Genomic DNA, 15810 nt, shown 5'->3' on the forward strand with positions numbered 1-15810 from the left:
CCATCGAAGATCACTGTCGGACCCTCGGCAAGCAGCAATGGGACGAGGTCTGTGACTCGATAGACGGGCAGATGCGTAACGGCAAGTCCTGGGGCATGCTTAAACATCTCCTCGACGAGGGCAGCACCAGATCCAGTCAGAGACACACGCTCGCCAGAGCCCTGCACGAAGCTACCACATCCTGTTCCGGGGACGAGCTGGTTGCCAAGCTCATTGAGAAATACCTTCCTATAAAGCGTGGAAACGAGGAAGACCGGTTTCCTGACTACCTCGGCCCAAGCCGTCCGGAATTGGACGAAGACTTTACCGTGGGGGAAATTAGGCAAGCCATTTTCGCGCTCAAGGGGAAGTGTGCGCCAGGTGCCGACAGAATCACCAACAAGATGCTGCGGAATCTTGACGACGGTTCGATCGCATACCTCACCGAGAAGATCAACGAGACCTGGAAAAACGGCAGCGTCCCAGAGCAATGGAAGACCGCCAACGTCGTCCTGATCCCAAACCCGGCAAGGCTCCGAACGTGGACAACCTCCGACCGATCTCTCTCACCTCCTGCGTTGGGAAAGTGGCGGAGCATGTCGTCCTCAACAGACTAAACAGATATTTCGAAGAGAACAACATCTATACTCACAACATGATTGGCTTTCGTGCCGGCCTCTCGTTGCAGGACGCCATGAAGATGATCAAACATCAAATCATCGACGGCAGTACCAGAGACACCAGGGCCCTGCTCGGACTCGACCTCGAGAAAGCCTTTGACAACGTTCTCCACGAATACATTCTGGCCTCGGTGGCAGACCTCGAGCTGGGCCCCAGACTATATAACTACGTCCGTTCGTTCCTGACGGGGAGGAAAGCGAAGCTGCGGATCGGCGACTTTGTCTCCGACGAGTTGCTCCTGGACCCACGGGGCACGCCGCAAGGCTCAGTCATTTCTCCTGCACTCTTCAACATCTGCATGATCGGCCTCTCGAGGAATCTGGCCCAAGTTGAAGGTATCAAACACACCATCTACGCAGACGACATCACCATCTGGTGCACCGGCGGTAGCGAAGGGCAAGTGGAAAGCGCCATGCAAGAGGCGGTAGACGTCACGGAGCAGTACCTGCTACCCACCGGACTCAGATGCTCCCCGACCAAATCTGAGCTTCTCCTTTATAGAAAAGAAAAAGGGCGCAGACCCAAGGGCTGGAAACCGGTCTCGGAAAGTGACATTCACCTGTTCACTCGGAGCGGTGACCCGATACCCCGGGTCGACACCATCAGAGTCCTGGGTATGTTTATAGAATCACGCGGCGGCAACGGCACTGCGTTACGCAAGATAATTGCGAAAACCGACAATGCTTTTCGCCTTGTCCGAAGGGTCACGAACAGACATCGTGGCCTCAAGGAGGACAACCTGCTTCGGCTCATCAACGCCTTCGTGCTGTGTCACTTCACCTACACGGTGGCCATGCACAACTGGCTCAGAGCCGAGCGAGAAAAGCTTAATGCCCTCATTAGAAAATTCTTCAAGAGAGCCCTCGGGCTGCCCGTCCGAACGCATACAGAGGACCTGCTTCGGCTCGGCGTACACAACACCATGGAGGAGATAGCCGAGGCTCAGGAACGGGCCCAGCTAACTCGGCTGTCCACCACGACGGCCGGCAGGCGTATCCTCGAGGAGCTCGGACTCGCACCCACCAAGAACTTGGCTGAAGACACCCAAATCCCCAGAGAGATAGGGGAGAAGATCGTGGTCGCCCCTTTGCCCCGCAACGTTCATCCCGTTCACAACGCAGGTCGTCGCAAGGCAAGAGCATTGAATATGCTAAAGCAAATAAACAGGGACAAAATCGCAGCAAGCTTCGTGGACGCAGCTGCATACCGAGACGGTAAGGCTTTTGCGGTTTCCGTCGTTGACACGCTGGGTAAAGTTATCAACTGTGCTTCCGTCCGGACGACGAACCCAGAGGTGGCCGAGCAAGTGGCCATTGCACTCGCCATGCAAGACGGTCGGAGAGACAGGGTGTATAGCGATTCGAAAGCCGCCATCAGGGCATTCCAGAAAGGCCGGGTAGCCCGGCAGGTAGTTCAAATTCTGAAAGGCGACAAACACGGCAACACCTCCATGCACTCGATTTTTTGGTTCCCTGCACACGTGGGGGCGATTGAGGGGGTTCCTCTGAACCTCAACGAGTCTGCCCACCAGGCTGCGCGTGGCTTTACCGACCGCGCTGCCCTCGGGTCGGGTGACTCTCTCCCCGGACACCGAGACGCTCCTCTCACACACAACGAAATAACTAAATTCTTCTACTTAGAGAGAAGGGTTTTCCCCCCGCCTCACTCCAAGTTAAGCAGGCCGCAGGCGGTCACACTAAGACTTCTGCAAACGAACTCGTACCCAAATCCGGCGACCCTTAATAGCATATATCCAGAGATTTATACCAATTGTTCTTGCGTGGCCTGTGGTGAGGTAGCTACGTTGCCTCATATGCTCTGGGAGTGCGGGTCGCTGGGCCCGAAGTTCACCAAGGAAGAGTGGGACGCCCTCCTGCGAAGTCCCGTCTTTGAGGATCAAATCCTGGCCGTCCAGCGCGCCCGCGATCGGGCCGGCAGACTAGATCTGTCAGTCCCGTCGTGGGATTAGCCAGGTGCGCGTTTTATCGCGCTTTGCTGGACCAAATAAAAGTTTATTCACTCACTCACTCACTCACTCACTCACTAACGCCTAAGTACTTGTCATGAGTCCGTGAGCTGGGAACAGGCTACAATATAAATATGGGAAAGTGGTGCCCCCTTTTCTTTCCTTTTATAACAGGGAGGAATACGCTTTTTTTTTCTTATCGATAATTCGTGATTGTTTGCGCTAGTGAAAATGTTAGTTACACCTGTGTTAAAGTCATCCCGATCGCCAGGACAAGTTACCTGATGGGGCAAAACACAACCTTCTGCAGAATACCTTATTTGAACAGTGAGTTAACTACACTCACAATGTCGTTTTCATATAATAAAAACAAAACAAAGGGCCTTAAATGCTGCCCTGTGGCACTCCAGATGTGACCAGAAGACAGTCCGAGTGCGGTCCTCTCACATCTACAAATTGTTGGGGTTTATACAGATACACTGCAATCCAAGGTGTAAACATTTAATGAATGCCAATTTTTCTAAGATTTAATGTTAATGTATCGTAATCAACCTCATCAAACGCATTGCTAAAATATAAAAAATAAATTGATCCAACAATTACTATCGATAACCCAAGCAAATGAATTTATATCTAAAACAAGCTAAGCAACTGTGGAATATCTCTTTCTGAAACCATGCTGCAGGTTTGGTAAAATCGAGTTCTGTTAAAGGAATTTATTCGTGCATTTTGCAATAATGTAGCAGTTAGTTCACAACACGTAGATACTTTTGGCCTGTAGTTTCCTAATAAGATTCTATTGCTTGGATACACTCCGCATTGTAGTCGTTCCCAGCCGAAACCTGGTATAGTAAAATTGCTAACTAGAAGAATTTTGCTGTTTGCTGACTGATGCATGTGTGCTTCCAATTTACCTAAATAACTGGGTGGTGCATCTAGTACTCTGTGTATCGCATACCGAATAAAAGTGCGGCTCCTACAAGACAGTTTTGTGCATAGACACTCCAATTCAGGTAAATTGTGGATCAAAGCAGCACCAAACTGCTTTTTTAATAGCAGTTGATCTATATTTGCGGGAAAAAGAAGTACATTATGGTGGGAAAATATGAAAGTACCCATGAAGTGGCCTGTTATAACGCATGTATGCTGACCATGTATGTTCAGCTCTGTTCTGCGTAACAGGAGATGTCTTCCTCCGTAAAACCTGCGCATATAATTTCGGCTCACAGGAATCTCTTAAGCACACCCAGCTGTCAATAGAATGGCGAATTACATTTGTCAAATTCTTTGATTTTCATTATTTACTTTGATTTAGCCACTCAGTACGTACCACTGGGTTACTTGGCCACTCCTCCTGAATGGGCATGTCCCAACACGTACGATTCTTACCTAAAACTCACTTATATCTTTAAAGCACACACACCGGTCGGCTAATAGGTTGCTTAATTATATTTCACGAGCCCTTTTTATTGACTCTGCTTTCCTTGATATAGCTTTTCGCTGTGTTCCACTAAGGGTATGTCTGTTCTTGGCCAGTCCCTCTGAATGGTTACATCCCATTCTGGCACAAAAGGTACAGTATCTTTAAATGTTGCTTGATACCAGTGTCGTACTTTTGTGTGCATACACCTGTCATCACCAAATTACATGCATCATCATTAGCTGTAAAGCATTTCATTGACCACTGTACTTAAGCTTCACTACGCATAGATTCGATCATGTGCGTTGGATCTGCACATTTTCTGACGCCACAGTCGTGCCTCTCAATGCGGCGTCTCTCGTAGCCTCTTACTGGTTTCGGGCACCGAACCTCAAAATTCTATCAAATAATCAATAATTTGCATTCTCTTTTATTAGGTGTGAATGTTTTACATTTTTTGCACTCGAACGCGCTTGCGCGTAAGAGCTTCTGTATTCCAGCGCGGCTTACCTCATTCGAAACGTACGGCGACTTTTGGATTTGTGGGTCTGGAAAAAGGTCCGTAAGTTCCAGCTCTATGTCGGGGTAGTCCGGAAGTTCACTCGAATCCTCGCTGCTATTGGTGAACAGCAGTGCTTCAAAGGCACCCGGTATAGTGAGAAGTCCTGCGTTGGCAACGGAAAATTCTTCTAAACTTCTGAACAGAAATAGTTCGCAGCAATGTTCTGATAAACGTACAGTGAGAAGCACTGCTGGTTTTTCTTATTTGAGAGAAAGAAGTTTTGACAAAATGGTGCACATAGAGTGCACGTGTGGTTTAAATATTTTTCGATGGAAAGGGGCCGAACTGATAGAGACCGTCATTTAAAAAAGAGGTGCTTGGTACCAAATATTAGGCAGAGTTGTGAGAAAGGCGTATATTTTTTCCTTCTTTTTCTTTTCTTTAGGCATGGGCTCCCTTGCCGCCTATTATTACCTTCAAACACATGTATTTAGGCCTGCTTCGTACATAAGATGCAGAAACGCCGCATGGAACTTGTTATTTAGTAACTGTGTATTGTCTTCAGGCGGGTCTTTTCGTCGAGGTGTTGTTCTATGCATTGTCTCTCACGTAGTTGCTGTCCCTGGACAGAGCCACTGACTTACGGCACATGGTGGCATAAACTGCAGATACGATTAGATCAGTTATGGTGATTGCGTAGTCAGCGGGTACTTGCCTGATGTCAAAGAATCATTTGTGGCCAGCACTTGAAGCGGCAAAAAACGTATGTGCGAGTGCGGCAGTGTACTCGTACATGGACGGAAATATCAGTTTGAAAATTTAATGAAATGATATAATACAAAAAATAAGGGCGCCCCTTTTAGGTGGCACCGGCTTCTCCGCCGTTGCATGGCAAACAAAAAAATTACATCACAAGAAGCTAAGGGGCCAGTAGCGCACTTCAAAATATGTATATGCCCGTCTCTTCGCAGCTGTTAGCATGCGCACTCTTCGAATATCAAGCCTAAGCACTTCATATAGCCTCCTCTATGAGACACCAAAGTGTCCAAGCTGTAAAACTGCAATGGCGCACGTTACACCACCCACCGCTGTTGGCCTCGTCCGCAAATGATGGCGACATTGTGACCGATGCTCTATATATTATACTGACTTCAGCTGAGTGCTCTCTTTTGTCGTCTGCTACGTTCCAGCAGAAATATCTGCACTTTCATTCCTTTGCTCCAGCCAAATCTTCGTGTCTGGGCAGCATGAAGCTCTCCACTCACTGCCTTTACTTTTTTTAAAACAAGTACATTTCTTTAGTTCTTCCGGCCGTTTTTCGAACTTTCACCGCCGATGCGACGAGCACGTACCGTTGCGCAAGAGAATTGAGGCGTCTGAATGTTTACATGCTTCCGCATGTTTTTCACATAGCTCTTTAACTCCCTGGAATAAATTCGGCGCATTGATAATAACTATTCAGTTGGTAGCCAGCGCTTGTGCTTGTCAATTGTCTCGTCCACATTTAGCCTTCGCACTGTACACGGACGATAATTTAGATGCTGTGGTTCCCGAGCACGTCATTACGGTAAATGCTGTGAACATCTTGATGAGGCAGCGCAAACAACGAAGACACAAGGAAAGAAAAATACAGGACAGCACTGTGTATTCATACAGCGCTGTCCTGTATTTGTATTATCTTATGTATATGTACGATTGTATGTACGAGCAATAACAGTGCTGCCCTGTATTTTTCCTTCTTTGTGGCTTCGTTATTTGCGCAGCCTCGTCAAGATGTTCAACCATTACCAACCAACTTGCCCAAATTTCGATTCGTCTACTTGAGTGCTGCTGCGCACATCGCCGAGTTTCACGTGCTCGCCAACTGGCGAGTGCATGTTCTGTAAGGGCTGCTCCAGCTCTCGCCTTGTGAACGAGAAAGTTAAGGAGTCTGACTCAACTCGCGGAGCGCTTCGAGTGAGTTCGTGTATATCATGGCTCGCCTGTTAGGCGTCAATGAGCCTTGCATAGCTTGCTGTGTGATATATTCCACAGCCACGTTGAACATGTGGGCGTTGAAGCCCACATGCCGTAAGGTGTTCCTGGTCCTCGCACTGCAGTAGCCGGCCATGGGCCGCACTCTGGTCTAGAATGCGGATGTCAATGGCCCTGCGGTGGGTGGAAGGAACCTAGGCAGCGTCGGTAAAGGCGGTGTCGAGAGTACTGTCGCATCAATTGACTAAAGCTGCTCGTTGAGGGACGTGGGTCTCCTTATTTGCCTTTTAGGTGATAGGCTTATTCACCAGGATCCTGTCATCTTCACAGGGTAGAATTCGCTGAGGTATACTCGGGAACTTGTGAAACATGGGTGTGTATAACGGGAGCAGCTGACGTCCGGAGTCTGTCCATATATATATATATATATATATATATATATATATATATATATATATATATATATATATATATATATATATATATATATATATATATATATATATATATATATATATATATATATATATATATATATATATATATATATACGAGGTCTATCGCGATTATGGTTTGTTTCTTCAGTGACGGCTTCGATTGAAGCAAGACCTCAGAAACGGTGGAGTTCTGTTCTCGTGTGTCTTTGAAGGTCTTTTAGGACATGAACTGATTCGTCTTACAGTGCGAAATTTATAAATGAAGAACCTGATGCGGGCATAAGACCCATAGGTGCTACAGTGGTATGAAAACTGAAACCAGCGTCTATAAGAAGTAGCACTTGCCTGCGGCAGTCACTGCTTTTTTCCCTCTTCGCGCTACACACATTTAGCCGAGAACGATACGCGCCTGACCCTTGATTGGATCCCAGGCCTTGAAGACAGGCCTTATCAAAAACAATAGGTGGGCATGCTACTCGCTTTTGTTATCAAATTCTGCTCTCCATCAGTCAATGAGCATAGCTAAGGAGTTACTTATAAATGTAAAGCGTCCAAAGTTTCTGCGACCTCATGAGCAAGTTTTTTTTTTTTTTTCGTAACCATTGGCGTCATGAAAGAACAGTCTGAGTATGATCTGAATTGTCCTTACCTGTCTGATTGTAGTAGTACTGCGCGATGCTCTGATTTATGTTGCTTAGTCCTATTTCATCCTTTGTCGTAGTTACAACGAGGCCAAGGAAAATTATGTGATCCATGAGTCCCACACCCACTGGAAGGTCTGCCACCACAGGATCGATCTGCAAAAGGACCTCACTTATTACAATGTTCTCATCCCAATGTAGTCGCGAACCATTTCAGAATCGACTTCAAAGTGCTTTAGTTACGCAGATTGAGAAAACTCTCCACTCAATTGCGGAGAAAAAATACTGACGCGCATGTGGGGAATGATGGCCACTGTCCATTCAGTTAGGTCAGGGAACCGCGCGGCACCTTGCTTTGTCACATATTTCTTATTACTATTTGCTCAAACTGATCATATTTTGTGGTATTAATATACGCCATAAGTAGTACAGAAAGCTGTTGGAAAGCTTGAGAACCATCAGGTAAAACACAAAAGTTATTGCTAATAGAGTTCGTCGAAGACTAAGGCATACTTACTAGCGCGAGGAGGAAACAAAGACTTAAGAAGAAGGGAGCAGGAAGAAACATCGCTTAGCCCTTGCGCTGTTACTTCCTACTCCTTTCTTCGTAGGTATTTGTTTCCTCGTCGCACTAGTAAGCATGCTTTCTAAGGGAAGAGTCCTGTACAATTTAACCAATAATACTTGTTACGCATGGCGAGACATGGGAAATAAAATAAATATATTTCTTGAATAGATGTTTTATTAAGTCCTTTGGTATCAACATCCCACAATTACCAACTACACGTTCAGCTCAGCTACTACTCATTGTGTGTTATGCTTAACATTTAAATAGAGCTACAGCCTTTCTCTGTGATTTCTCGTCCACGAAACTGGTTTAACAATGTGATGTGCACTTCCTCAATATTTTACTGGCATCGCGAGTGCCTAAGCCTCCCTACACTAGCCATCCAGGATGCGTTGCGATGGATAAGCGACATTAAAGCAAGTGTTAAATTCAAACACGTAGATTTACTTTGGGCAAACCGACCGAGATAAATACCTTTTAATGTATTTGTTAAGGTTATGTATTATTACCAAAGTGAAAAGGACAAAAGTTCGTAATGAGATCACGAGCATAATACGTATTTTATAAACCCCATTTGCTCTAGCCACAACAACAATATGCCGCTGAGAACACGCCTTGTTCACGTCATAAAGGAGCGAAACTAAAGAATGCTACCAGAAGCGCGCCATAGTTCAGTATGCATGAAAAACGCTGTGTGCTCCTGCAGTGTCCTGACCCTAATTCTCCTATACAAAGAAAGTAAAATTCGCTTCTGATACGCAAACATCTGAACCTTTTTACTATTTTTTTTTCTGACTACCCCCGTTCTGTGGTTCTGCGCTTGGCATGGGCGTGTTAGGCAGGCGGGATTACGTTAACAATTAACGAATTCCTTGAAAATGTTGTTTCGATAGAAGGAAACATCTTTTGAATTAGCCAAAGACATCCTTTTTATGGCGAAATAATTTTTTTTTGCTTTACCGGAGAGCAAGCTGGATTCCTATAGCGGTCATCGCAGCTTGCCTATAGCGGTCAGCGCGGCAGCATCGTATTTCATTGTTCAACCGATTCATTCATTGTATCATCTCACCCATCAATCACATTATCGTTCCCAGTAATGGAAATGTTATCCACTATATAGCGGTTCTATAAAAAACAATAGTTCAGACGATACAATTAACTTTTTTCTCTGCATTCTTCAGAATTGTCGTGTACCGGTTTATGATTTTTGACTACTCCGCAGGTGGATTTCACGAGTTATATATCTTTTCTGCAAAAAACACTTTTTGTTTTATTTTATGCGCTGAAACTTTGTAAAGGTAGCACAACATAGATTTGGGTGGTAAGGGCATACACTCACGCTGCTATTCTTCAGTTCCTCTTCGGGTCCGATTCCCGACAGCATGAGCAGCTTTGGAGAGTTGATGGCTCCCGCAGAGAGGATCACCTCCCTGCCGACACTTACATTCATTTCGACGCCGTCTTTGATGAAGACAACGTGAGTGGCTCGTTTATTGTCAATAATTAGCTGAAGGCACCAAGAGAAAAGAACAAGAATATACGGTCAAAAAAACTAGTCATACGCATGTGATTGTGACTTACTGAAGGCGTACGCTTTCTTTATTCTCTAATCTGACATGCCTGCCTGCTCCTCGCTTTCACTTTCCTGTCAAACGTATATATGTTTTCAAACAAGCGATGATAATAATAATAATAATAATAATAATAATAATAATAATAATAATAATAATAATAATAATAATAATAATAATAATAATAATAATAATCTGGCTTGTTTCTTTGGGTTGTCTTTTTCCAGCGCCGCCTCAAGCGTATAAAGCTTTAGTTTATCGAATTCGAGATTAGGAAAATTGGTAGTAATTGGCCATACGAAACGCAGGAGCATCAGTCAGACTAAAACATACAATTTACCATGAAAAATCTTGCGGCTACAACCTCCTTGTCCTTGTCCTAAGTGCTTAACGTCTATACCACACGTAAGTGCATATCGTCGCACTGTTGAAGTAACACATTTGCATCGCGTACCTCTTTACGCACCACATCTCTCTTCAGACATACTCGCGAGACCTGACGGTTCTCTAACCACAATAACTTCAGCGCCTGTTTCATCTTGCTCAACAAATGTATGAATTTTTCAAAATTGACCAATGCATGCATCAACCGTACTTGTGTTAGCAATATTCCTAATATTCGCGGTAACTGCGGCGTGTATCGTAAAAATAATTGGCCGGCACTAAAAGAAATGACAGAGACTGGACCCTAACAACATTTAAGCTACACTGAAAATTAACCACAGCTGTGCCAATTTTCATCACTGATTTTAGCAAAAAGTGGTATTTACGTGCCGTTACGGGCACCTAATGCAAAGCACCGAGTATCCTGACTGTGACCAGTGCCATGTGAATGAACCTATGAAAAATGTGCTCTGGTTGCCTTCAGTACATGAAAGAATGACTGAGTTTGTGTGATTGTCAGGCACGTACCCAGGTTAATTTTTCGGGGAGGAGGGGAGGGGGGCGACACAAGGTAATTTTTCTATGCAAATGAGGGGGAGGGGTACCTTTACTAGTATAAATGCTAATAATACCCACCATTCGCCCTAAAGACACGTAAACCCTGAAAACAGAAATGAAATTAGGTGTATCTCACATGTACGCCTGTGAGGTACACCTCTCCTTTACATGGCAAACAAGGAACCACATCGAATGGACCCGCGCAGGAAAGAAGCCCAGGAAGAACCCTGGCAAGAACAAGCAAACAAGCGAAAGTGTAAAATAAAAAATTTCAGTAGCGTTTTTTTGAATTAGCTCTGGAAGAATTATAGAGATATATATATTTGCGGATAATTGAGGGGAGGGGGGGGGGGAGGTACTTTTGGATCCCTCTTTTACTGCTCTGCCAAGTGCCAAACCGACTCTTATTGTTATTTGGGAAGTTGCGTAACGATGCGTGGCCGCCAGTCCCATACAACCGCGTAGAGCGCAGGACGCTGCGGTTCTAGACGTACTGCCTCCACCGCGGAAAGTTAGAAAAACACCCACATAAGCACAGCAGAGAAGTGGCTACGTAGAAATGGCTACGTAGACTTATAACTGTAGAAGTGTCATTCAAAGCACACGTAATCATTTTCTTCCTCCGGCGGCGTTTTCTCTTTCTTTTTAAATAAAAAGAAGCTGATCCATAAATATTTTCGCAAACAACGGTTAAATTTGTTAATTTTCGCTTTTCATTCCTGTTTGGCTGTTGCCTCTGCTCTCTCCCATAGTAGATCGCTTTATTACTCAACTCCTTGCGACTCTTGTTTCCAGTTGCCAATTTTGCACGAGAAGTACTATATAATTGGGGAAAAACCAGGTGAGGTAACGGGTGACAGACATATTGCTTATGGGTTTAACGGTTATTGCAGGGTCTGATGATGGACGCTGTTTCGCCTGATTTTATTTTCCACCTTATCTAAACCATATCAGTGGTTAATGTTCCGAGGATCTGCCAGCGTTGCTGTGAGCCGTCAATCGAGGAAATAATGAAGCAAAATGAAAAGTTAAACGCAACTGGCGTTGTATCAGGCCGCAGCTCGTTCCACGAGCATACAGACCAGCTGAGCACGAACTGAATCCCTTTCCTGGTCCCTGAATCAGTGGAAACAAAGGAGGTTGAAACAACGAATCAACAGCCATGTGCGTGACCATTGAACAGATGGTGACAACTGAATGCATCTCAAGTTATTCACGCGGGCACCCAATCGATTAGAGAATCGGTTTTCACCCCAGGTGAGCCCGATAATTACCGCCATCCAAAATGAGTGAAAAGAGCAACAAAATGTTGACCGGCGAATAGCTGTCAAGTCTGCAGATTAATTTGGCGGCGCTTTATCAATGTGTGTGAGGAGTGGTAGCGTGTGCGCGGGTAGGTGGTGGTCGTGGGAAGGGAGTCCCCCGGCCCCCCTACCCTTAGGTACGTTTCTGGTGAAGGTATTGGCCGCCTCGGTAGTCAACCATTGTCAGAGGCCTTTATGGGCCCTTGGCGAGACTGCGAAGGTTAGTTTTCAGGACATCCAGGCCTTATTTGGCTGTTTTATTTAAGTACGGGTCTAAACTCTAGGCGATGAGTTGACTTCCCCGTGAAGTATTTTGCGCCTTTCTTTTGTCGTCATCGTTACCCATCTTGGTCCTATTTCTCTCCCTTTTAACCTTTCCCCCGCTCAACGTAGCCGGCTACATGATTGTACCTCAGGCCGTCTTCTCCGCATTTCATTTCATAAGCTTTTTTCTCTCTAAAAGCAGAAGAATAAGGCAGAGGCACTGTATTCGAGGATTTCCTTTATTTACTATTTTTTTCGATAGCAATTATACAGACACTCGAGCCATATTCGCGCCGTCAGCACTATCGTTGACGTGCGTTCCCGCTCAATAGCACATGCGCGGCATGCGTGCGTATGGTTTGCGCGAAAGTCTCTTTTTTTTCTTTATTGCCAGAACTTTCACGTAACAAACAGAAAGGGTATCTAGCGATCATCTAGGTATCTATCTATCTATCGATCATCTATCTAGGTATCATATTCTAGCGACAAAGTTTCCAGAGCGTAGAGTTCCATACAATTTTTGCGGGAACCTCAGTGCTCCAGATTCGCGTAATGCGTTTGGCTGCAAGAAGGACGAATTTAAGTGGACGTTCACCGTCTGCGCTGCGTTCAACCACCTTGGTGGCCGAGCCTGGACCTTCCGCTTCGGGCACGAGCGTTGTGCTCACGCGCACAATAAGCACACCAATGTTTCTGCCCAGTTGCTGTGACGCTGGTTTGAGCGGTACGCGCAGTAAAACGTCGCGCTAACGTTATCTAATGTTTCACAGGGCGCAGCCAGTGACACCCACCGGTTTTCCGCCGGTCTCAACTCGTGCGCCGTCGAGGTGGGATCACTGCAACGCCACTGACGGTGCTCGTCGCACCAGAGCAGGCTGCCCCGATACAGTGCCGCTTGGGGGCGTTGCTGTCGAGGCACCCTACGCCTACGTTAGTCTACTTCGCCGGAGACGTGAAGCACTTGGTAGCAGGAGTTGTCTTCCCGCATGAGGTGACTTGCGTGCTTCGTCGGGCCAACATGTCGCACCCGCGTGTATTGAGAACACCGTACGAGGACTTCAAGCGCACCGCTAAGGCTTGCAATCGCAGTAAATGCTTCGTTCGCCCTTAAGACGGAACTGCCAACTTTGTGTACTGTGATTATATATTCTATTAGAAAGGCACTGCTCACCTTAGTGACGGTGCTGTTCAGAGAAATGTGAAGGTTTGTTCGGTTTCGTTGTACATTCCGTATGAAGCACGTGCTTGCACTCATTCTCACTCCGTAGGCAGTGTTGGACTGCACCCTCGAGTAACCTGCGTGAAGGGCCGAGGTCACTCATTGCACGCGAATAAAACAGGCAGAGTGCTACGGCAATGCTGCTGTAATATTGATCCTAGGTCACCTTATATGTAGCGAAAAGAAATTTAAAAAAAAGAAACTTGGTTAGCTGCTGGGACTGCACAAACGCAGCTGCCTCCATTTGCTATGTTCTCAAATAAATAGAAAGTAATCGGATATAGCTTTTCCGAAGAAAGTAGCGCTACGGAAAGAAACAGGGACTGCTACAATTAAAATATATCGGCGCATTCCAGGCCTACAATGTACTGCAATGCGAGAACGTGGGCCTTACTTTACTTTTGGTGTAAAATATGGAGAGAAACTGCAAGTTTTTCGAATAGCAATGTGCCTATTTAGCATTCCTAAAAGATAATTCTGTACAATCCCGAAATATAATGCCAGACTTGTTTCACTGGAACTTTCAACAGAGCTATTTCTCAGTGAAGCCGACCCGCCGAATATTTCATGTTCATAGATAAGTCGCCAGTGGGCATTGCGTCATACTGGAAGATTGCGCTTGCAAGCCATGTCCATGTCTGGGATTTATGCATGAGAAGTATGTGCATGCTCATGCGCATATATTATTAAAGTAAAAAGATAGCACATGTCTCCCCACACGTTTCCCGACGTGTTGCAGATGATGGCAGTTTGAGTACTGAACTCTTCGCATATGTCGGAATTTCGTATTTTGCGCACTTCTCTGTTGCAAAAATATAGTATCAAATTTTCTTTTTTGTTTGTTTAATGAAACAGTTACACAAATACTGATGGAAGCAGCAGGTCTGGTATCGGCGCCTATACAAGAGTTTAGAAATCTATAAAAAAGAAATCGGGAGTCGAAAATGAGGTTTTTTTTTGAGAAACGTAAGGACGATAAGTTATATATATCACACGTGTCCCAGCTAACGTTAGTCAAGCTGTTAAAATGAAAGAAAATAAAGAAAGAAACATGGTGCAAGATACAACCATAAACCCTACGGTTTTCTTTCATTACAGGTCTGACGACCGAACGCTGTGTATCGCACTGTGCTTTTTCCTTCATTTCTTTTTCTTTTAACAACTTGACAAACGTTAGCTAGGACACCATACATGTAATGCGCGGTTAAGGTAGAGCTAGGTAAAATGGATAACGTTTGGGTAATCAACAATATTAGATAATGGGATCATTGCGTATACAGTATGCCTAAAGGGGGTGATAAAGAAGACGTCTGAAAAGGATAACGAATATACATTATACTGTTCTCTTTCGTTCTGTCAATTTGGGCACTAAATCATAACAAAAGTATAAAAGAGTTTGGAGCTCAAATCGCCATTTTTATTTCCTTGGTTCCTTATTAGCAAATGCGAAGTCAAGCATGCAGAGAAGTGATATTATTCTTACCGGTGTGGTTCTCGCCATTGTAATCAACATAGCTGTAGTGGGATTCGCTGCACGCATTGAGAAAAGCGTAGCTGAGTGACGTGTTGTAGGGGGGATAGTTGATCGGCGTCTCTCCCATCGTTCCGTGGTACTTGTCTCCTGCACCCAGTGAAAGTGCGTCGGTGTCACACAAATGTGATCATCGGTTGCCTGTCGGCAATTTTTACGTGCTCATGTATATAGCATAATGTAATTTATTGCTCTGTGCAACTTTTTGTGTTGAATGGTACCTTGTTTTAATGTTACTGAACGCTCGTTTGATTGAGATTCTGGCTTCCCCCTCCTTACTCTCTCTCTCTCTCTCTCTCTTTGTTGCTTACGTTGTTTTCTGAGTTCAGACGTAAAGTAGCCTGGTCTTCTTTCGGTGTATATCCAAAACATGCCACAATATATTTTTTATCATTTCATTGCACATGTATTTGTGTCCTTCAGACCGCTGAGATATATCAGTGCTTTATGACGCAGCCGAATAAAAATTACAAGTACGTTATCGTAGGTTTCCAAATATAAGTCATCCTTCTTTTTTTTAATGTTACCCAAAATGAGCCATCGACCCATATTCGTGAACAAAAGCAGCAAAAGCGCAGAGCTAATGGAGTTTCTCCGTCGCACTCGCTGAAAAGTCCGTGCGGAGATTATTCTGACTGCGTTTAAGATATGCTGCGTATTCAACGCACTCGACGGCACCGAGGACGTCGACAAAGAATCTGACGAGCACGACTTCTGTGGAAAATTTTATGAGGAAGAAGATTGAGGCATCGACTGGCAATACTTAGTATAGACGAGGTTAAAATAAATCAAAGTGCGACACGTTGTAAGT

At 45.1% G+C, this 15810-nt stretch overlaps 1 protein-coding gene across 1 annotated transcript in view; it reads right to left on the reverse strand.

Moving 5' to 3' along the window:
• LOC135921875 (glucose dehydrogenase [FAD, quinone]-like) overlaps window positions 1–15810 on the reverse strand; it is a 40699-nt gene that overhangs the window by 8644 nt on the left and 16245 nt on the right. Inside the window, exons 4-8 of the mRNA XM_070524703.1 lie at window positions 14952–15089; window positions 13511–13545; window positions 9508–9675; window positions 7609–7756; window positions 4557–4711 (exon numbers count right to left, since the gene is read on the reverse strand). Of these exons, the coding sequence (XP_070380804.1) occupies window positions 4557–4711; window positions 7609–7756; window positions 9508–9675; window positions 13511–13545; window positions 14952–15089 (644 nt within the window). The remainder of the gene's footprint in view (window positions 1–4556; window positions 4712–7608; window positions 7757–9507; window positions 9676–13510; window positions 13546–14951; window positions 15090–15810) is intronic.

The sequence above is a fragment of the Dermacentor albipictus genome, chromosome 8 (assembly GCF_038994185.2).
Source record: "Dermacentor albipictus isolate Rhodes 1998 colony chromosome 8, USDA_Dalb.pri_finalv2, whole genome shotgun sequence".
Lineage (NCBI taxonomy): Eukaryota > Metazoa > Arthropoda > Arachnida > Ixodida > Ixodidae > Dermacentor > Dermacentor albipictus.